Source organism: Globicephala melas, chromosome 19 (assembly GCF_963455315.2).
Source record: "Globicephala melas chromosome 19, mGloMel1.2, whole genome shotgun sequence".
Classification (NCBI taxonomy): Eukaryota; Metazoa; Chordata; class Mammalia; order Artiodactyla; family Delphinidae; genus Globicephala; species Globicephala melas.
Window position 1 is genome coordinate 7,220,157 of NC_083332.1, and position 21,599 is coordinate 7,241,755.

A 21,599-nucleotide genomic window follows, 5' to 3' on the forward strand; every position below is an offset into this window, starting at 1 on the left:
TGTTCTTGGTGTTTTGTTTTTTTCAGTATTCTATATAATTCACTATTTGAAACCATCTGGGTGTGGAATTTTCTTTGTGGGAAGGGTTTTGATAAGGAATTCAATGTATTTAACAGAGATAGGACTATACAGATTTCCCATGTCATTTGATATCAATTTTGTTAAGTTGTATTTTTAAGGAATTCCCCCATTTCATCTAAGTTAAGTCTGTTGGCATAAAATTCTTATATTTTCTTATTATCCTTTTAATGTCTATAGGATATGTAGTAATAATCCTCTTTCATTCCTGATATTGATGACGCGCATATCTCTTTCTGTCCTATTATATTGTTGATCATTTCAAACAATTTCAAACAGTTTTGGATTTCTTACTTTCATCTAGTGTCTGTTTCCTATTTCATTGATTTTTGATTTTATATTTTCCTTTTTTTCCATTTTAGATTTACTTCTTTTCTTGAAACCTTCTTGTAAGACATTGATTTTAAACCTCTTTTCTAATTTCAGCATGTAAAGCTATAAAATTCTCTCTAAGCATTGCTTTTGTTGCATTCCACAAATTTTGATATTTTATAGTTTTATTATCCTTCAGTTTAAAGTGTTTGGTAGTTCTTTGTGATTTATTCTTTGACCTACGGATTGTTTAGTAATATATTCTTTAATTTCCAAGTATTTGGAGTTTCCTTAAATATGTTGTTACTGATTTTAAATTTACTAACGTTGTAGTAAGAGAACATACTCTGATTTCAATCCTTGTAAATTTATTGATACTTGTTTTATGGCTTAGCACTGGTAAAGTGTATGTATTCTGCAGTTATGAGTTTCTATAAATATCATTTAGGTCAAAGCTGCTGATAGCATTTTTGGATCTTCCTTATCTTTTTTTTTTTTTTTTTTTTTTTTGCGGTGCGCGGGCCTCTCACTGTTGTGGCCTCTCCCGTTGTGGAGCACAGGCTCCGGACGCGCAGGCTCAGCGGCCATGGCTCACGGGACCAGCCGCTCTGCGGCATGTGGGATCTTCCCGGACCGGGACACGAACCCGTGTCCCCTGCATCGGCAGGCGGACTCTCAACCACTGCACCACCAGGGAAGCCCTAAATAAAATATTTTAAGATTTTTAAAAATTAAAAAAAAACACAGTGAGACACCACTACAAACCTCTTAGAATGGCTAATTTAAAATACTGATAATAGCAAGTGCTAGTGAGGATGCAGAGCAACTGAAATTCTCTCATAACATTGCTGATGGAAATGTAAAATGTGCAACCACTTAGGAAAAGAGTTAAGCAGCCTCAGATAAAGTTATACAGTGGAATTCCCTGGTAGTCCAGTGGTTAGGACTCGGCACTTTCACTGTCGGGGCCCGGGTTCAATCCCTGGTTGGGGAACTAAGATCCCGCTTATTATACAACCCAGACACCCCAATCTTAGGTGTTTACCCAAGAGAAACAAAAACATATCCGATACCCAGTTTTCTCTAATTCAATCTAGGTTTGCGTATCAGCCCCTTGGCTTGTCTAAGTAGGCTTCACAGGAGCTACCAAATCCATTCCAGTTTTTGGCGGCAGCTTTGAGCAGCCTTTACAGCTGTCTCCTCTAGCCCCACTTGTCCCTTTAATGTAGCAGGTCCTCAGCCTTCACAAAGCACATGCATTCTAGAGTCCTCACTCCACCCTGCTGCCTCCTTTTCTCTGACGACCTGCAGCCTCTTATCTGGAGTTTTCATTTTTGTATAAAATACACCTCTCTTTCAAATGACTTATTTGTTTAAGATTTTAGTGGCTTACATATTCTACTGACAGTCACTCCCTTCCCACATCTGAGACTGGAGCAGATATCTTATGGGTTCTTTTGGATCACAGGCTAGTGAATGCCACAGCTGTTGCATGCCCTCAGCAACCCCTCCGGAGGACCCTAGAGTAGCAGATCATGGCTATGCTGCTCACTCTTGGTTAATGGACACCCAGTCACTTACTGGCCTTGCTGGTGACCTGCAAGAGGTCCTCCTCACTCCTAAAAGGAAGTATCTTCCACCTTTGTAATGGCCCAGTTAAACTCTGTGGTGTGGCTTCCAAAAACACAGCACCAAGACAAGTGGAGACATTTGTGGTCACCAATTGTCATTTTAAGGGGCCAGGATTCCCACTGTACTAGGGCTGTGCAACAGAGAAGTGAAGTAGGTTCACTGCGGGAAAATATACAAGTAAGAAAGATTTAAATATAAATTTTAGCAGTATTTTGTAATTCCTCAAGAGCGCCTAGCCTCCTCTTCAATTACAGGTCTTTTGGTTTCCAAACTGATTTATGTGTGGAAATGAAGTGGAGGTTGTATCTCTCCAACAGAAATAAATTAATACAGGGGTCTCAGATATATTAAACGGGTCTCAGAAAACTGGTAAATAAATATAAAGAAGCAGAGTTAGCACAGAAATAGTAAACTGCACGAAGCAAATATCACCCCCAGGACTGGAGAGAACAGAGTTATCAGAACCTAAACTCTTGGAGACGTGACCCTGGGAGCTGAAACTCAGGCTAGATAAAGGGGCTGCCTGGATGGAGCGGGTGTGACTGAGGGCATAAACAGAACTTGTGGGAGTGCTGGGGCGGGGGAAGCTGAAAGCTGCAACCAGAGAAAGCAATGCTCTGGGGCTACGCTCAGGAATAGGAAGCAGCAAATCCCCTCTTCCTCCTCCAGTCACCGTTCTCCCTCTAGCGCCCCCTCTAGGCAGAGTCTAATAGGAACCCAGCTGGCAAAACAAATGGGGCTTGCGGAGTCCCAGCCCCAGCGTCACAGAGCTGAGTATACAGAAGGGCAGATTTGGAGCTGAGAGACAACAGCTTAATAAAGCAGCATGCCCACTGAGTGAATTCCTAGGGCTTCGTAACATTTAACATTTCTAAATATAAATTAGTGCTTTACAAAGGCTCTGGATCCAGATGGCCCAGATTCCTATTCAAACTCGGCCACTTTCTAGCTGTGAGACCTTGTGTGAGTCACTTAACTTTTATTAGTGCCTCAGTTTTCTTATCTGCAAATGGAGACATTAGTACCTACCTAATATATGGTTGTCATGAGAATTCCTTGATTTAGCACCTGTGAAGAACTTAAACACAATGCCAGACACATAGCACTCGTGTTAGCTGTTGTTGTTGCCACCGTCGTCATTACTGTTATTATTACTACTTGTGTTAGTGAGAATTGATTCAGCATCTTCCAGAGAAATCTGGTTGCCACAAAACACTTGGCAATATTTCAGAGCTACTCTGCATCCAAAGTGGCAGACAGTTGGAATTCCTCCAATTTGGAAAAAGGATGTTTTGGTTTGCATTTATGGATGTGTTGGTTGTTGGTGGCTTTTTTGCTATTTTACTAATAATTGCTGTCAGTTCAACCTTGTCATTACCAGTTTAGTTTGTTATGGGTTGTTTAGTTAAACGGCATGTATAATGATGCATATTTGCCTCAATTCCGTGCGTGCATGGCCTGCAATTTTCCACTAATTAGACTTTTTAAAGACACATATGCAGTTATCTACTCAAATTTGCATCATCTGTACCCCTATTGCCAAAGCAGATGTACATAGCACCCACCCACCCCCACTCCAGGAAATACTCTCCTTTTTATCTCTGAGTTCTTCTTTCATTGGTAGGCAGGAATGGGGGGGTACAGATGGTTGGGGTTCTTGTCCCACTGAAGTGAGAGTCATCAAAATAGTGCAGACAAGAGGTGCTGGGCCTGAGTCACACAGGAATAGTGGGGCTGAGAGGAAGAAACAGCTGGGGGATACCTGAAATAAAGCAGCAAACGAACCAAGGACCCCAAACACATCCCCAGCTTCAGCCCCCATCCCCAAAGGATCTATACACCCACCAGTTCCCCAAGAATCAAGCATCCGGATGCTACTCCTCTCAAATGGCTTTATTTCCCCAGTGTGGGGAGCTGTGAGTGGGCTCTGGTCCTTTACCTCAATGACCCTGCAGCCTTCTCTGGCCCAGCAGACTGTGGTACAGCCTTGAAAGGCAATGAATGCCTGGGCTCCAGCGGCTCATGCTCCCAGAGTAGGGCTGGTTCTGGGAGGATCCAAGCCTGCTGTGGTTTGCATGGATGACACTCCCTGCAGTGATCGTGACAGCAGCTGAGGTGGTAGTCCATGGGCATGAGGTTCACCTCAAGGACAAGGTCGCGAGGTGCAGGGGTCAAGGACCTGCTAGGCCTTACTCTGGGACCAAAACTCCCTATGGCAGCTCCTCTTTGAAGTCCACCAGCAGGGCTGAGTCTGGGGGAAGAGAGAAGAGGTGGTGGGCATAGAGACGAAGACAGAAAAAAATAAGAGACTGGCAAAAAGAAAGATGTACAAAAAGCCCAAAGGAGACTGAGAGTGAACCAGGGACTAAGGAAAGCCAGTAAAAGAGAAAAACACTCCGACGTAGGGGAAGAGAGACCCGGAAAGTAGGGACACAGACGTAGGTAGTGACAGATGCCAGAGATACAGGTACACCACACACACTGACCTTTAGGCCCAGGTGAGGCTGGGGGCGGCGGCCCCCCTGGGGGAAGTAATGCAGAGCGGCTCAGGGCCTCGGCTACCCAGCCCAGGACACGGCTACAGTACTGGACCTGGGGAACAGGGAGGACCTCAGGGCACCAGACTGGAACCCTACTGCCCCTCACCCCAGCCATACTCCCCCAGCCTGGCCCGGGATTCTCACCTCCTGTTCCAGTCCTTTCAGACGCTGCTCGTGCTCGCGGATCTGTCTCAGCTGCTGCAGTGCTGTGTCCACCCTGGGGATCCAGGGTTTCAGATCGGTGCCCGCAGCCTACCAGCCCCGCCCACCTTCGAAGACCCGCCCTCAGTGGTTCAGCTTTTCTCCCTAGCATTCCAGGACCCTGTGCCTGCAGGCTCCACCTCTAGCCTGGGTCTTTGCAGGACCTAAATCATGGGCTCTGTTCCCTAAGCCAAAAGCCCCGCCCAGAGCCAGGCCCCGCCCTCACTTCTGCGACGTGCGCTTCAGACTTTCAGAGTCGCTCTCCCGCTTGTCCCGAGCTCGCTCCAGCAGGAAACTCTCCTTTTGCACTGACTCCCACGTCAACAGCTTCCGCTCCGCTTCCTTCGAGAGGTGGACCCCTGGACAGTGGGGTCAGGAGAGAGTCAAAGGGCTCGCCCATCCTCGGGCCACGCCTGCTCCTAGACCCAGCTTCCCCACCCAAAACCGTGAGCTTTGGTGATCTCCCAGACCACGCCCCCTCGCCGTTCTAGGCCTCCCACTAATATCCCACGCCCAGCTCCCTGACAGACTAAGCCCTGCCCACTAGTGCTCCTGGGCGTCCTCCTCCAGCCTATACATGCTCTTCTTTCTCTCCAGGTTCCGCCCCCTAGGTTTCTCTCTTTTGGGCCAAGCCGGGGGTCTCACGAAAATGCTCGACGGCTGCGGAAGGTGGCAAGCTGGTCCGGAGCCTGCGCAATCGACGGATGAGTAAGCACACGTGCGAGATGACGATGAGAGGCGGGGCCAGTGCGGGCCGAGAGTGAAATTCCCGGATGAGGCTGTAGCGCTGCGCCTTCCAGTAGAGGTCGCTGTTGGCCTGTACTTTGCCGAAGGTATAGCTGTGGGGACCAGAGATCAAGGGTCACTGGAGGTCAACGCCCCTTCAGGAAGAGAGGATGAAGATTAGCTGTCACGCAATATCTGTTTGAAGCCCAAGGCAGCAGGCAGATGTCAAGATCAATAAAGTTGGAGGTTATTACAGGACGCAATTAATAGCTGGGTTAGGAGTGTCCAGGGTCAGATGTCATAGGTCAAGTTGGGAAAGCTATCATGAATTAAGTAGAGATTGGAGTCAGGTTCAAAAGTCAGCCTGGGGCTTCCCTGGTGGCGCAGTGGTTGAGAATCCGCCTGCCGATGCAGGGGACACGGGTTCGTGCCCCGGCCCGGGAAGATCCCACATGCCGCGGAGCGGCTGGGCCCGTGAGCCATGGCGGCTGAGCCTGCACGTCCGGAGCCTGTGCTCCGCAACAGGAGAGGCCACAACAGTGAGAGGCCCGCATACCGCAAAAAAAAAAAAAAAAAAAAGCCTGGACACAAATAATAAAATAGGAAATGAAAATGGGGACATTACTATCAACCGTATAGAAATAAAAAGGATTATAAGAGAATGCTATTAATAATTGTACACCAACAAATTAGATAACCTAGATGAAATGGACAAATTACTAGAAACACACAAATTACCTAAACTGATTCAAGAAGAAACAGGACAATCTCAAAAGACCTATAACAAGTAAAGAGATTGAATCACTAATTTAAAATGTCCCAACAAAAAAGCCCAGGACCAGATGGTTTGACTGGTGAATTCTACCACACGTTTAAAAAAGATTTAACACCAATCCTTCTCAAATTCTTCCAAAAAATTGAAGAGGAGAGAACACTTCCCAATTCATTCTATGAGGCCAGCATTACCATGATGATATCAAAGTCAGATAAAGATATCACGAGAAAACTACAGACCAATATCCTTTATGAATATACATGCAAAAATCCTCAACAAAATACTAGAAACGTAATGCAACAGCATATTGAAAAGATTATAAGTGGGATATATGCAAGGAATGCAAGAGTAGTTCAACATACAAAAATCAATCAATGTAATATACCACCTTAATAGAACAAAGGAAAAACCACGTGATCATCTCAATTGACATGAAGACACAGAAAAGGCATTTGACAAAATCCAACACCCTTTCATGGTTCAAACAAAAACAAAAAAACTCAGAAAAGTAGAAATAGAAGGAAACTTCTTCAACATGATAAAAGGTACTTATGAAAAACCCACAGCTAACATCATACTCAATGAAAAAAGACTGAAAACTTTCCCCAAAGATCAAGAACAAGACAAGGATGCCCACTTTTGGGACTTCCCTGGTTGCCCAGTGGTAAAGAATCTGCCTTCCAATGCAGGGGACGTGGGTTCGATCCCTGGTTGGGGAACTAAGATCCCACATGCCGCAGAGCAACTAAGCCCGCACACCACAACTACTGAGCTCCTGCACCTCATCGAGAGATCCCTAGTGCCGCAAACTACAGAGCCCACATGCTCTGGAAACTGCGCACCACAACTAGAGAGAGAAAAACCCGCGCGCCACAACAAAGAGCCCGCATACCGCAACTAAGACCCGATGCAGCCCAAAAAATAAAGAAAATAAATATTTTTTAAAAATGCCCAATTTCACCACTTCTATTCATTATACTGGAAGGTCTAGCCACAGCAAGCAAGATAAAGAACTAAAAGGCATCCAAATTGGAAAGGAAGAAGTAAAACTGTCTCCATTGACAGATGATATAGCCTACATATAGAAATAGAAAATCCCAGGGACTTCCCTGGTGGTCCAGTGGTTAAGAATCCACCTTGCAATGCAGGGGATGACGGTTCGATCCCTGGTCAGGGAGCTAAGATCCCGCAAGCTGTGTGGCACAGACAAATAAATAAATAAACTTAAGAATCAAAGGATATTATCAAGAAAAGGAAAAGACAACCAACAGAATGGGAGAAAATATTTGCAAATTATATATGTGATAGGAGTTTAATATCCAGAATAAAGAACTGCTACAACTCAAACACTAAAATACAAACAACTCAATTTAAAAAACGGGCAAAGGGGGCTTCCCTGGTGGCGCAGTGGTTAAGAATCCGCCTGCCAATGCAGGGGACACGGGTTCGAGCCCTGGTCCAGGAAGATCACACATGCCGCGGAGCAACTAAGCCTGTGCGCCATAACTACTGAGCCTGTGCTCTAGAGCCCGCGTGTTGCAACTACTGAAGCCCGCACGCCTAGAGCCCGTGCTCCGCAACAAGAGAAGCCACTGCAATGAGGAGCCCGCGCACCGCAACGAAGCGTAGCCCCCGCTCACTGCAACTAGAGAAAGCCTCTGCGCAGCAACGAAGACCCAACACAGCCAAAAATAAAAATAAATAAATAAATTTATTTTAAAAAATGGGCAAAGGATTTGAACAGACATTTCTTTAAAGATGTGCAAATGGGCAATAAGCCCATGGAAAGATGCTCAATGTCACCAGTCATTAGGAAAATACAAATCAAAACCACAATGAAATAACCAGTTCATGCCCACTAGGATGGCTAGAACCTCTTAATAAGGAAAATAACAACTGTTAGTAAGGATGCAGAAAGGCTAAACAGAATTACCATATGACCCAGCATTCTATTCTAGAAATATACCCAAAAGAAATAAAAAACAGAGACTCAAACAGCAATTGTGAACAGCAGTGTTCATTGCAGCATTATCCACAATAGCCAAAAGATGGAACCAACCCAAGTTTCCATCATCAGATGAATGGATCAACAAAATGTCTTATATCAATACATCAGTATTATTCAGCCATAAAAAGGGATGGAGTGGTGGCACGTGCTACAACATGATTGCACAATGAAAACATTATGCCGGACACAAAAGGACAAATATTGTATGATGTCACTTACATGAATCACCTCCAAGAGGCAGATTCATAGACACAGAGTAAATTAAAGGTTACCAGGAACTGGGCAGGGGAGGGGAAAATGAGGAGTTAACCCTTGCTGAATGCGTACACACTTTCTGTTTGGAGTGATGAAAATGTTTTGGAAATAGATAGTGGTGATGGTTGTACAACATTATAAATGTAATTAATGTCACTGCATTGTACACTTAAAAATGGTGACGATGGCAAATTTTGTTATATATATTTTGCCACAATAAAAAAATTTTTAAATCTTCAGCCTGGGCTCAGAGAGCAGATCAGATTCCAAAGTCCAGGTCAGGAGCAGACTCTGACTGGGTTTGGGGACAAGCCAGCATTAGATTTAAATCAGAGTCAGAGACTAAAACTAGAATTGCTTAGACTGGGGTCAAGGGTCAAGCTGGGATCAAGAATCACGCTGGGGTCAAGGGTCATGCTGGGTGAGGTCACCCAGATGAGGTCAGATCATCAGAGAGCAGTGGGGACTCACCTGAACATCGCGATGAGCAAATTGACCAGCAGGATGTTGGCCACGAGCAGGAAGATGATGAGGAGGACCACCACCAGCCAGTTGGCATAAATCGAGACGCAGGAGCCTGCCTGGGTCCCTGAGGGGCGCGCCCATATGCCCTTCTCCGATGAACAGTTGTCGGGCTTCATGAGGCTCGCTGTGAAGGGAGATAGAGATGGAGCCAGAGAGACAGAGACCTAAGGAAGACAGAAATCCAGACGGGCATGGGAGAGCAGAGAGAGAGACAGAATCCCAGAAAGAGGGGAGAACAGAGACGCAAAGAGAAGGAGGAGGGGTCAGAGACCCAGAGATAGAGGAGAGAGAGAGGGGACTCAGAGGGAGGGTGTCAGGCCCTCTCATCCCTCCTTACCGTCTATGCCCTCCTTACCGTCTATGTCCTCCTGGGGGATCTGCCCAAAGATCTGCAGGTAGGGCCGGTAGAAGACCCGGCGCAGGATATTCGAGAGGTTACGGTCCTGGGGCCTAAGGAGCCCCTCCGTGGCCACCCCATAGGCAACCAGCCACACGCCAAGGAAGAAGAGGAAGAAGAACACGTCCTTCATCTGCAGAAGAGGAAGATGAGACCAATCTGGGCCCTGCCCTTACCTCCTCTGGCCCCGCCCCTGCATCCAAAGCCCCGCCTCCTTCCCTGACGTTGCGTTCCAGACTCCACACCTTCCCTGGCTCCGTCCCTTTCCTCCTCTGGCCCCGCCCACACCAGTCCTACCCCACCCCTCACCATCTTGTTCACGATGACGATCTTGGGCCCCAGATGTTTGTTGACTGTGAAGATGTGCAGCAGCCTCAGCGTGAAGATCATGAAGTCGAGGCAGAGGACAGTACGGCCCAGGTCATACAGTCCTGCGGTCAGCCTGGGGTATGGCAGACGCGGCAGGGGTCACTCAAGGGTTACACGGTGTAAAGCAAAACCCCGAGTCTTCCCAACACCAGGCTGAAGGTGAGGATGTGGCCTCCCCAGGGCCAGACCTGGGACCACCCCCCTACCCCGATTCACCCGGGGTTTACTCAGATTTAAAATTTGGCACCCGTGACAGTGCCAAGCTGGGCTACGCAGGGCGCTGGTACCCATTAAATAATGCTGCATGAACAACGGCCTTAGCAAAAAGCTGGGAGGTCCCTGTAACAAACAAGTTGTGAAAACTGCAGGGATATTTGTCCAACCTATACAAGGCAAAATATAGAGAGTTCCAGCAAACCAATAAGCAGAAGACAAACGACCTAACAGGAAATCGGATAAAGGATAACAACACACAATTCACAGAGGAAAGTCAAATGGTGAATAACATCAGCAATCCCTATGGGGAAAATAAAAATTATATCTCTATTTTGCATCATGTACTTTAACTCTGAAGGGATTAAAAACCTAGAGTAAAAGGCAAAACATCAAAATCTTAGTAAGAAAATATAGAATTTCTTCATAAGCTTGACATAAGATAAATGTTATATAAGAAAAAGTGTCTTATATACAACGCACAAAATCATAATAAAGGAAAAGGCTGAATATTTACTTTAAAATATAAAACTCATGTGTATTAAAAGATAACATAAATATGATGGACAGAGAAAGACAAAATTTTCTGCCAAAAATACATAGCGTAAATTTGATCAGGAGGGAATACCAGACAAACATAAACAGAGGCAAATTCTACAAAATAACTGGTCTGGACTCTTCAAAAGTGTTAAGATCATAAAAGCCAAAGATGGACTGAAAAACTGTCCCAGATTAGAGACAATTAAGGAGACATGACAACTAAAGGCAACATGGAATCCTGGATTGGCTCCTGATCCAGAAAAAGAACATCAGTGGACAACTGTTGAAATTTAAATAAAATTTCCTGGTTCTGATAATATAAGATGTTAACATTTGGGGGATCTGGATGAATGGTGTATGGGAATTCTCTGTGCTGTTTTTGCAAAATTTTTTTATGTCTAGGGGTTTTTCGAAATGAAAAGTTAAAGAATAAAAGAATGTTTAAAGAACATACAAAAGTGAAAAGACAAGCTGCAGACTGTAAGAAGATACTTAGAACAAAACCACCAAGGATTGGGATCCAGAGTATAAGGAGAACACCTACCAAAAAATATATACATGCAAGAGATCGGTGAACACAATAAATTAAAAACTGGGGCGAAGGGTATGAAAAGACAGTTGACAGAGTACCTGTGCCATTTAGCTATGAAAGATGCCCAACTTACCCAACTTGGAGTCAGGGATGCATAAATTAAAACAAGGAGAGGTCATTTTTCCCATCAGATTGTCAAAACATGTAAAGGTTAAATTGAGAGCTACAAAATTTTAAAGATTGAAAATATCAGGTATCATCAAGCACGTCCTCAAGGGGGCAGTGTCTTACCCAGATGGTGGATGTGTAACCGGAAGAATCTATTTTACAAGGAAAGCCTTCCACATCAAGAATACACATACCCTTTGACCCACAAAGTGTACATCTCAGATGTATTATTACTTTGGAATAATAAAAAATTAGAAACAACTGAAATGTCCATCCGGAAGGGATCGGCAAAATAAAACGATTCATCCATTCAATTCTGGAGAACACAGGAAATTTCTCCTGTGTAAAATGAGATTTTTTGGAATTTTTTTTCCTGTCCAATAATTCCTCCCCCACCTAAAAAACGATGAGCTTGACAAAAATGTCTAAAACATCACTGGTATTCCTAAAGGGTGGTAGCACATGGTCCTAGCCCTTTCCTCTCAAAAGATACTTTATACAAAATACAAGGAATAAATAGAAGCACAGTGTTGTACAAAACTTTCTTGTCTTGCTGTTTTAATAAATTATTCATGTCGAATTACTTGTGCCATTTTTAACAAGGCATAGAGGAAGCATACCTCTCAGTGTGTCAACTGAGAAAAGAGTAGGGGGTCATTGCTGTCAACCATCCAGATTATAAGAGGGGATGTCAGGACACTTCATCCCCTGTAAACAGTCACTAGGTTGTGACCACAAAGTTCTTTGTCTGCTCTGTTCAAAAGCAGTGGTGTCCTAACAGGTAGGACTTTATTTAAAAACAAAAAACAAAAAAAACAACTCACCATCAGAGTACTGGACCCAGAGCAGCTAATATCTGATTATAACGATTATAACTTCACGTTATCTCAAGTAGAAAATGAAAGAAGCTTTGTAGAGAAATTTTGGGCCTAATTCTATCTCTTGAAGTTCAGAATTTTTGTCCCACTGCCTCATGAAAGGAATTCATTCATTTATTAAATCTGGCAAGAAGAAGTCTGTCTTGTCTGCTTTAGCCAGCGAAGACTAAAACCCTTCTTCAGGAATCTGATGCAACATTTTTAAAGAATAAGGAATATTTGCAAATACTGACATGGAAAGAATGTCAGGACATATTACAGAGGAAAAGAAGAGGTTGCAAAAGAATAATAAAATATAGTATCATCTGTGTATAATATCTGTGTATAAAAGAAGTAGGTAAATGCATAGAAAAAGAACAGGCAGGATGTGCACCAAACTGTTGATGGAGGTAACTGCTGAGAAAAGGAGGAAGCTTGAAATGGCTGAGGAAGATAATCCGTTTCTGTTCTATGCTCTTCTTCATTTGAATATAATCTTGTTCAATAAGGACACACTTCTGCATTTCTTTGAGCATAGACTATATTCAAAGATGTTTTAAGTTGCTGGGAGACAAGATAGATGTGGCTTGAGGAGTTTATAATCTTGTGTGAGGAGAGCGACAGCAAAAGTCATGGTCAAAGCACTACTGGGGGGACTCTCAGGATGTTAGAGGAACACAAGAGACCCAGAGTCTGGGTAGGAGAAAGGAAGACCTCCAGAGGCAGAGACAGCAAAGCTGAGGCTGAGAGGAAGTGTAGGAGTTGGCTTGGCCAAGGAGAGGAGGGAAAAGTGTTTCAGGAAGGGGGAACAGCATGTACCAAGACCCAAAGACAACACAATTTATTCCCAAGGACATTTTGATTTGCCCTTTGCCCTCTCTCTGGCACCACACAATACAATCTAGAAACTATGGAAGAAATGAACTAACATTATATAGCCCAGTCTGCGCAACAGAAAATATTTGAGGGTAATTCCTCACAGTTAAGTTTTTTGTAAATTAGCTAAGAAATAAGCAGAAACAGTCAAGATTTTTATGGAGTAAAAAGTTGACAAAGCATTGAGGCCTCCCTGATGAAATTTAAAATTATGAAATTTGACCCAGGAAAACCAGACACGCAAGAAATAAAAGCCACAAAGTAAAATTCACAAACACAGACCCTAGATTTTGGCAAAATTTGATAGGACAAAAACACAAATGTTGAACCAAATATTTGTTGTAAAACTTAACCCAAACAATAATTAATCAAGTTGAAATAATTTCAGAAACTGAAAAAGAAAATAATTGAAGGTACTTTCACTGTCCTGCAATGTAAAATCAATCAAGGCAGTTTAAAGTAACTAGAAAATAGTTCCTTGGTAAGAATCCGTCAGTACTGGTAAAATTCTAACTGCAATTTTATAATTACGCAGATTCAAAATACCAAGGATCACGGTCAAAGCCACTGGCCTTGTGAAGAAGGAACTGCAAGTGGCTCTCAGACAAGCCAGAGTGTAAATGAAGAAAAGAGAAAGAAATCAGGGAGGCAGCCCTGGCAGAGAAGGGCAGGGGCTGTCCACGGGCGCTGGCGAGCCCCAAGAAGCAGGGCGAGACAGGCCAGCTCTGGGTGTAGAAACACCCTTGCGGGCCCTGTGGGGGATGGACTGGAGGGAAGAGAGGCTGGAGCAAGGGTCCAAGTGGGAGAGGCAGGCATGGAAGTAAACAGGGGGATGAGACAGAAAGTCAAGTGCCAGGAGGACAGGGCCTGGGACCCAGGGCTATAGAGGAAGAGGAGGGAGGAGGTGAGGGTGGTACTCGGTGTGTGGCCTGATTTCTGGGGTCCAGGGCAGGGGTGCAGCTACAGGACCATGTTGAGGACTAGAGAAACATCCTGTAAAGTCCAGATCTAGAATGAAGATCAGTGGGGTTCTCATTTTATCCTATCAGCCCTAAAGCCCGATATCCACATGTGAGCAAACGGCTTACAGAACATCTTTAGGCAGTACTTTCAATCAAGATGGGATTTTTTTTTTTTTTTTTTTTTTTACGAATAAGCAGGGGTTTCCCTGGTGGCGGAGTGGTTAAGAATCCGCCTGCCAATGCAGGGGACACGGATTCAAGCCCTGGTCCTGGAAGATCCCACATGCCGCAGAGCAAGTAAGCCAGTGCGCCTCGACTACTGAGCCTGAGCTCCAGAGTCCGCGAGCCACAACTACTGAAGTCTGCGCGCCTAGAGCCCATGCTCCGCAACAAGAGAGGCCGCCGCAATGAGAAGCCCGCGCACTGCAACGAAGACCCAATGCAGCCAAATTAATTAATTATTTTTAAAAAAGAATAAGCAGAGTTATTTTAAAATTGTGAATCACTATATGTATACCTGCAACTTATATAATATTGTACATCAACTATACTTCAATGAAAAAAAGAAAAGAGTAAGTGGAGTTGGATTTAGCCTCTGCCTACCGCAGGGAAGCCAACAGTTGAGACCCCCAACCCCACCCCTCACCCCCATCCCCACTCCCACGCCCCCACCCCCAGGAAGGAAGGGTCAGAGGCCGCCATGGGCCAGGAGTGTAGGGTCACAGGGCACTCACCGGCAGCCCACGCCCATGAGGAAGCAGGTCAGGGCCACCATGTCGCACTGGTTCCAGGCGTCTGAGAGGTAGAGGTGCAGGCGGCGGCGCAGTGGGGCCTGGTGGGAGTCTGTCCTGGGGGCCCCCATGGCCAGGCTGCCCAAGCTGTCACCCAGCCCCTGGCGTAACTCCTCACAGAGCAGGGTGAAGGCCCAGAAGTAGAGCAGTAGCTCCAGAGCGCTGGGTTTCTCGGGCTGGAAGTCAATGAGCAGCACGTGGGTGAAGAGCAGCAGGAAGAGGAGGTAGCTGACCACGTTGCCCATGAAGGAAGTCACCGGTGCTCCCCAGAACTGGGGCCAGCGGCGCAGGCGGCACCCCCCACAGCAGCTCCTGCGGCTGGGCGGCCTCAACACCCTCAAGGGCATCTTCTCATTAGGGTCTGTGGGCCTGAGGGAGAGAAGGGAGAAGGGCTCAATCTGACTTCTGCACCTGACTGTCACCATTATCAGGACCTCTAAACTTTCATATCCTCCTCATCCTCCTTTCCAGACATTCCCCACCTTCACGACTTCTGACCCTGCCTGACCTGAAACTAAGTCTGATGTCCGCCATCACCTTGACTTTTGACCCCTGTATCTAATTTCTGACCTCTGAAATCTACCATCAAGACTGCTGAGCCTGCACCTCTGACTTTTTCCACCTTTCTGACCTCTGGCCTCTGGGCTGGCCTCTGACTCTTGTCTGGCTTTTGTCTCCAAGTCCCTCTTCTTTCACCTTCACAACCTCTGACTCTCTGTCTGACCTTGGACCATCTATCTGACCTCTGGCCCTCAAATATGACCTCTCACCCCTTCACTTTCATGGCCTTGGTTCACCAGGTTTGACAACCCCATCCCTGAATATTAACTTCTAACCCATAAATTCTGGTATCAGATTATCCAGCACAGTTTTCTCAGATAACTCTTCCTTCCCTATATCTGATCTCTGACTGTACAGCCATATCTGAATTCTAAGCTTCTAGGTCCACTCACATCTCTGACCCTTCTCACCTGAGTTTTGATCCTCTGTCCCAGTTTCATCCTAACTCTTAACTCTGACCTCAAATCAGAAACAGAAAAATGAATAATACAAATAATAATAAATTCAGAAAGCTAAAAGGAAAAATAAACTGCCTTGGAAAGGCATCCTCTCTTTATAAACCAAGTGGAAAGAAAACCCCAAAGTGGAAACAACCCAAATGTCCATCAGCTGATGAATAGATAAATAAAATGTGGTAGATTCAAACAATGGAATATTATTCAACAATAAAGGGGCTTCCCTGGTGGCGCAGTGGTTGAGAGTCTGCCTGCCGATGCAGGGGACACGGGTTAGTGCCCCGGTCTGGGAAGATCCCACATGCCGCGGAGCGGCTGGGCCCGTGAGCCATGGCCGCTGGGCCTGCGCATCCGGAGCCTGTGCTCCACAACGGGAGAGGCCACAACAGTGAGAGGCCCGCGTACCGCGCAAAAAAAATCAAAAAACAATAAAAAGGAATGAAGCACTGACACATGCTACAAAGTGGATCAATCTTGAAAACATGATGTTAAAGTTAACGAGGCCAGTCATAAAAGACCACCTGGTGTATGACTCCATTTATATGGAATGTCCAGAACAGGGAAATCCGTAGGGACAGGAAGTAAATTAGTGGTTGCCTGGGACTGGGAGAAGGGAGGAGTGGGGAGTGAGACTGTTAATGGGTACAAGATTTCTTGCTGCAGCGATGAAAATGTTTTCAAATTTTGTGATTTTACAACTCTGTGAATATGCTGAAAACGACTGAAAATTGTACACCTTACATGGGTGAACTGAATGGTATGTGAACTATATCTCAATAGGGCTGTTCTTTTTTTGTTTTTTTCAGGCTGTTCTAAAGGAAATAAGCAGAAAGAACAGTAAAAGCTAAAGAAAGTGAGATGCAGAGAGGAGAACCAGCTCCCCAATAATAAGAGAAAACAGACCTGGTAACAAAAATATGTGGTGGGTCAGAATGCTCCCCAAAGTCTGCCATCTTGAATCACCTCCAGGCAGGAGACACAAAGATTCCTGGATGCTTCCCTGGAGGAGAAGCATCCAGGAATCTGTCCTTTTACAAAGCTCTCCAGGGAGGTGGCTTTCTACAGTGACTAAAAGCACAGATTCAGGAACAAGAAGATCTGGGTTCAAATCCCAGCTCCACAACTGACCAATCACATGATCTGAGGTGGGTGACTTAATGCCTCAGTTATGTCATCTGTAAAATGGGGATAATAATGGACCCTATGGCATAGGGTTGTTGAGAGAATTAAATGAACTGATTTTCAAAACAATTTAGCGCACTGGCCGCCCACTGTGAGTGTTCTGTAACCTCAGCTATTGTCCTCATCATATGGTACAAATGTTGGGAACTCACCAGACAAGGATACCACTATGGATCCTGACATTGGGAGCCTCTGTCTAATTTTTTTCAGTGGTCCAAATTTTTTTCTTAGTATTCTCTTCTACCTTGACAAATATTTTGTATTCTTTGTGCACTGTCTCACAAAAATTTGTATATACGTAATACATTTAAATTTGACTTGTTTCACAGCAGGTGGTAGGTTTTATAGACTTCTGGCAGTCTGATGATGTTTCTAACAGTTACCAGAAACACTTTTTCTTCTGGAATATTGGGGCTGAGGTTCCTCCCTGTTCCCATTCAGATGATTAAAGTAGAGATGGAGGGTGCAAAGATGGGGCCTCTTCCTCTGTTTCTCTATTACCATAGATTTAGACCCTTATACCTACACACACACACACACACACACACACACACACACACACACACACCATTCAACAAAACAAGTGTATCAATAATAGCAGTAGTAATGCTAGTCCCCATTAACTGAGCACTTACTTTGTGCCAGGCACTACAATATGCACATTTAATACACATTATCTCCATGAATCCTCCCAACTGTTCCATCAGGCATTGTGGTATATTGTATTACTGTGGACCAAATATTTTGGTTCCCTCCCAGTGGGAGAATTAAGAGCTAAGGAATTATCATATGACTAGTTTTTGCCAATGAAATGTGGGCAAAAGTGACACGTGTCACTTCCAAGTGGAGGCTTTAAGGTCCAGAACCTGGTTTGCCATGTCTCTTTTCCCTCTACCATGAGACCAGCAACATCTCAGCTAGGAGGTGTTTGCTTATCCCGAAGTGGAGACCACGTGGAGCAGAGCCACAGACAACCCAAAAATGGAGCGTGAATGACAATTAAATCCTCACTGTTGCCAGCCCACTGAGAGTTTGGAATACTTTGTCATTGCAGCATTACTCAACCTAACCTGACTAACACACGTACAACCTTCTCTTTATAGCAAAGAAAGCTGAGGCTCAGGGGTGAAGCCACTTACAAAGGCAAAGTCGGGATTTGAACCCCGCTCTGCTTGACTCAGAGCCAAGTCCCCCAGCACCTCTGCTCTGCAGAAGTAACAGAAGATCGATAAATATTCAATTTCATTTGCTTAGGACTGATTTTGCCAACACCTTCATGGGTACCACAGCACAGAGATTAAGAGCAAAGGCCCTGGAGTCAGAAAAAAAAAATTGGCAAAAGATCCCTAAATGAACCAAAACCACCCGATTCCACTTGCTTTATCAAGACAGAAATACATGTATCATGAAGCAAACTGATTTTCAGTGAGGAACTCCTTGGTGGCAGAACCAAAGTTGAACCGAGCCTTGAGCCTGGCATTTGGGAAACTTCCTCAGTATTTTCAGTGGCTTCATGAAACCACCATCTCCCGAAGCCCCACTTCTCCCCTCTGGTCTTGCTCCCATTACCTGGTGCTCCTGGAGCTGCCTAGGGTGCCCCCTACCCCCACACAGTGCTGGTGCTTCACTCACTCGCCAGGCCCTTCCCCACTGATGCCCCTGTCCATGTCAAATGCCAGGTCCTTCTGCATGGGCTCCTCATCTGGCTTCCTGGCATGGAGGGACACACAGAGTGAGAAATAAGGGGAGGGCAGGTGGGAGAGGAATTCTCCAAGCCAAACTCAGTCACCCAGAGACACTGCAGGGAATGAGAGGTATCATCCCAAAGTGACCTTCCCCCCACAGCCATGGCCAGAGGACAGAGGAATTGCCACTAGAGATACTGCAGAGACCCACCCCAAAAGCTTGCTTCCCACAGCATGCTCCCAGTCTGGGGGAGGGAAAGAGAATGAACAAGGGTGGGGGAAGCACTGGACAGACCAAGTAGAAAGGCAGCCAGAATTCAGCAGGAAGTAGAGACTGATCTCCCCTCCCCCCTCCTCCTGCCCATCTAACCCCAGGGGACTGACCTGAAGGTGATGAGGTTGGTGTAGATGAGTGGGGGGCAAAAGAAGGCGAGAACCAGGGCCCAGATGGGTGTGGTGCTGTCCATCTCCCCCCACCACTTCTGTGTCAGCAGAGACTGTGGGATGTGGGGAGGATTAGGAGGCTGAATCTCCCCACAGCCCTCTCCCAAAGACCCCAGACAAGGATCAAGCCACACTCCAGAGCACAGGGCAAATGCTCACTGTGAGGGCCATAACCACTGGGGGTGGGGGGAAAGGAGTCGAAGGCAAGGAACACCTGTCCCAGATTGTAATAGAGTTAAACAGCCAACATTTGTTAACATGATATACCAGATACTGGGCTGAGCATTTTACATAGATTAGCTCACTTAACCCTCCACACCTCCAGGAGGACAGGTACTAATATTTTCTCCTTTTTCACAAATGGATGGAGCACAGGGAGGTTACAGAAGAGGCAAAAGCTGCAATCCATGAGTTTCACCACCATTCAAAGCAAAGGACTCTGGGAAAGTATTTGAGGTGCCAACAGATCATTCCAAGAAGTGAAATGGGACTTCCTGCTGGGTAGGCAAAACTTCTTGTACTGAGGATGGGACTCTCTTTGCCCCTGTCAGATTTAGATTAAGGAGACCGAGAGTGTTTTCAGAATGTCAGGATTAGCAGGATGGGAGCGACTATGGGGGCACACAGGTCTTCCCAAAGGAAGGGTAGGATTTCCTAAACCAGAGTTCGTCTATGTCCAAAACACTAAGTAATTGTCCAGTGACACCCTTTTAATTGTTGAAGCCTGGCAGTGGACCCCTCTTAAGGAAATGGGAAGGACTTCTTGTGTGAGAGGTGAGACTTCTTACTAAAGTCCCGGGTACTCCTCTATCCGGAATATAACTTTTTTTAGTTCCCTAACCAGGGATTGAACCTGGGCCACGGAAGTGAAAGCACCACGTCCTAAGCACTGGACTGCCAGGGGGATTCCCTGGAATAGAACTTTTTAGGAGGGTTGGCTTTCCTGTGGCAGGGTGTGAGGCTTCTTTTGGGAAGAGCAACCCTTCCAGGAGAAGGCTGGGACTTTCTGGAGAGGGGTTGTCTCCAGGTGGAGAGGCTGGTCAAGACCCCAGATTGCCCACCGTGGCAGGGGGCTTATCCTCCAGACGTCCCACAGTCCGGCTGAGAACTGTTTGGGGTGTTGGTGTCTCAGATGCTCACCTGTACCCCATCCTGGGCAAAGAAGGCACGGGCGTCAGCCTGCATGGCAAGGTGGAGGCAGGTGGCATCCCCCCAGAGTGGGCAGCGCCAGAGGAGCAGGTGAGCAGCCCGTTCCTCGCTGCTGCGGTAGCATTTTCCAAAGAGGTCTGGGTGCGGGACATTTACGTGAGAGGGAGGAAAAGTAGTAGGAAGATGGTGTGAGGGAAGAGATGAGGTGATTGAAGGGGAAGAGGCAGAGTGACGAGAGGAGGAATGGGTAGTTTTACAACCCCCTTCATGGCAGCTCCCTGTCTCTGCCCCGCCAGGCACCCATGCCCCACGCACCAACACCCAGCCCCTCAAACTTGGCTGCCAGGTCCTTCCTCCGTGCTGCCTCCTCAGTCTCAGCCTCCAGGCGCCCCAGCACTCGCAGCAACAAACAGGCCCCAAGAGCTGAGGCCACAGAACTGGAACCCTGGAGAGACAGAGACAGGCCTCAAGTAGCTGAGGCAAGGAACAGATACTCTGAACAGCTTGGGAGAGAAGAGGGAAGCAGCTGGGGAAGGAGATGCTTGAGGGAGTGAGGGGTTTTAAAAGCTCCTATGGGGAATTCCCTGGTGGTCCAGTGGTTAGGACTCTGAGCTTCCACTGCAGGAAGCATGGGTTAGATCCCTGGTCGGGGAGCTAACATCCCGCATGCCACGCAGCACAGCCAAATAAATCAAGAAGTAAAAATAAAACAAAAAAATAAAAAGCTCCTACATGTACCAGGAAATCTAGAAGGCTACAAACATGACCAAGACTGGATGCATGCTCAGAAAAGACTATGGAAAGCCCTAAGCTTTCACCTCTGGCTCACCTTTAGGCTCAGCAAAAGCAGGCAGTGAAGGCTAAAGGCAGATTGTAAACAGCCTGCCTAAGTGTTAAAAGTCAGCTCCACAAAGAGCCAACCTGCAAAGTGGAAGGGCTTTATTCCCCCACCCCTGTGCATTTAAGGGAATCTCTGTCAAGTCACTAGCTGACCACTAAGCTAACAGAATGGGATTTCAGTGGCCATACATGACGAAGAATACAGACTTTACAAAAATAGCTTAGGAAAGTCGCTAAACAAACAACAACCACCCACAACAAGCAGCAACAACAACCCCTGAAGGAAGGAGTTAAGCTGATTTCCAAAGTTGCCATATTATAATATTCAAAATGTCCTGTTTTCAACAACAACAACAACAAAAATTATGAGGCATGCAAAGAAACAAAAAAGTATGACCCATTCACAGGACAAAAGAAATTAGGAAACGTAGCCACTGGATTTACTTACTAGAGAAAGACTTTAAATCAACTGTCTTAAATATGCTCAAAAAGCTGAAGGAAATTATGAACAAAGAGCTAAAGGAAG

At 45.8% G+C, this 21,599-nt stretch overlaps 1 protein-coding gene across 12 annotated transcripts in view; it reads right to left on the reverse strand.

Annotated features, from left to right (window-relative positions):
• Positions 1-1,171: 1,171 nt before the first annotated feature.
• The window catches only part of TRPM4 (transient receptor potential cation channel subfamily M member 4), a 37,247-nt gene continuing 16,819 nt past the window's right edge, over positions 1,172-21,599 (reverse strand). For 4 of the 12 annotated variants that reach the window (XM_030873586.3, XM_030873588.3, XM_060289759.2 and 1 more), the window contains 13 exons: positions 20,549-20,678; positions 20,225-20,370; positions 19,025-19,137; positions 18,588-18,665; positions 14,701-15,126; positions 9,759-9,891; positions 9,408-9,582; positions 8,999-9,176; positions 5,409-5,602; positions 4,990-5,122; positions 4,707-4,779; positions 4,509-4,632; positions 1,172-4,273 (listed from right to left, as the gene is read on the reverse strand). In XM_030873586.3, coding sequence (XP_030729446.2) covers positions 4,233-4,273; positions 4,509-4,632; positions 4,707-4,779; positions 4,990-5,122; positions 5,409-5,602; positions 8,999-9,176; positions 9,408-9,582; positions 9,759-9,891; positions 14,701-15,126; positions 18,588-18,665; positions 19,025-19,137; positions 20,225-20,370; positions 20,549-20,678 — 1,944 coding nt within the window. In that variant the 3' untranslated portion in view covers positions 1,172-4,232. Of the gene's footprint in view, positions 4,274-4,508; positions 4,633-4,706; positions 4,780-4,988; positions 5,603-8,998; positions 9,217-9,407; positions 9,583-9,758; positions 9,892-14,700; positions 15,127-18,587; positions 18,666-19,024; positions 19,138-20,224; positions 20,371-20,548; positions 20,679-21,599 lie in introns of those variants that run through there. The other 8 variants (XM_030873587.3, XR_004043023.2, XR_004043024.2 and 5 more) reach the window with 8 other exon arrangements.